Source organism: Entamoeba dispar, genomic scaffold (assembly GCF_000209125.1).
Source record: "Entamoeba dispar SAW760 scf_1105229459799 genomic scaffold, whole genome shotgun sequence".
Taxonomy (NCBI): Eukaryota; Evosea; order Mastigamoebida; family Endamoebidae; genus Entamoeba; species Entamoeba dispar.
The window spans coordinates 1-1,007 of NW_001853873.1; the positions used below are offsets into that span (position 1 = coordinate 1).

Below are 1,007 nucleotides of genomic sequence, written 5' to 3' on the forward strand. Positions count from 1 at the left end.
TACAATAGGAATATCATTGTTGTCAACTTTTATACTTTCTTTGATAGTAATTCTTTTTCCTTTATCATTGATAATATTCTTCATTGTGATTTGACATGGAATAACTCTGTATTCTTTTGTTCTACTTGCAAATATTCTCATCTTCTCATATTCCTCAAATATTGGTGTAATAAGAACTCCTTCGAGTTTTGTAACTTCTTCCATACAATTTCCTTGTATGTATGATGGTGGAATTAAACCATTTTGGAGTAGTGGTAAATCGTTGTAATTTAACATCACAAATGGATCATCATAGAATTTATTAGGATGAATGCATTGGAAAATAAAATATGGTTTTTGATTGAGACTGTTAATGATAGTGTTTTTCATTTGATCATTAATTTCATAATGATAGGAGTATTGTATTACTAAATCACATTTAGGAGGTATTTTTGTTAATGTAAATTGACTAGTTGGAAAAAAGTAATTAAAGAAAGATTGTTCAGGACAAACTTGAATACTTTGTTTTATTATTTCAATAAAATTGTCAAATGACTTCTCTTTACAAATTATTTCTTCTGTTCGTTTTTCTTGGTATGTCATGAGAGTATAACTTGGTTCTTCATGAATTCTTTTCAGATATGAATTAATTATTTCAAGTTGTTTATTAATATGTTCTGCCATTCTAACTACTTTCTCATGTTGTTGTAGAATGACAATGATTTCTTTTGGTTTTGTGGTTCTAATATAATCAACTAATTTTCTTGTTCTTGACTTTGCTTCACTTTCTTCATTGAACTCTGTGATTGAGTCAATCATTTTAATCCGTTTTTCACTCTCATTTAACTCTTCAAAACTAACTTTTTTAGAATTAATTGTAGTGCTACTTGGAATCATTTATTATTCTTATTTCGAGTTTTTAGTTCTTCTTTATTTTTATCACTAAAGTCATCTTAATTGAACTGTACCCATTTAGTATTTCTTTATAAATGTCCTATATCTATATCCCATTTAATCATTTGTATCTT

The 1,007-nt window shown here is 26.7% G+C and overlaps 1 protein-coding gene across 1 annotated transcript; it reads right to left on the bottom strand.

Moving 5' to 3' along the window:
• On the bottom strand, nucleotides 1–876 carry EDI_050270 (uncharacterized protein; the record flags this gene model as incomplete). Its single annotated transcript, XM_001736387.1, has 1 exon — nucleotides 1–876. A coding segment is annotated over one exon (876 nt), but the record flags the coding sequence as incomplete, so codon positions are not given.
• Nucleotides 877–1,007: the final 131 nt, after the last annotated feature.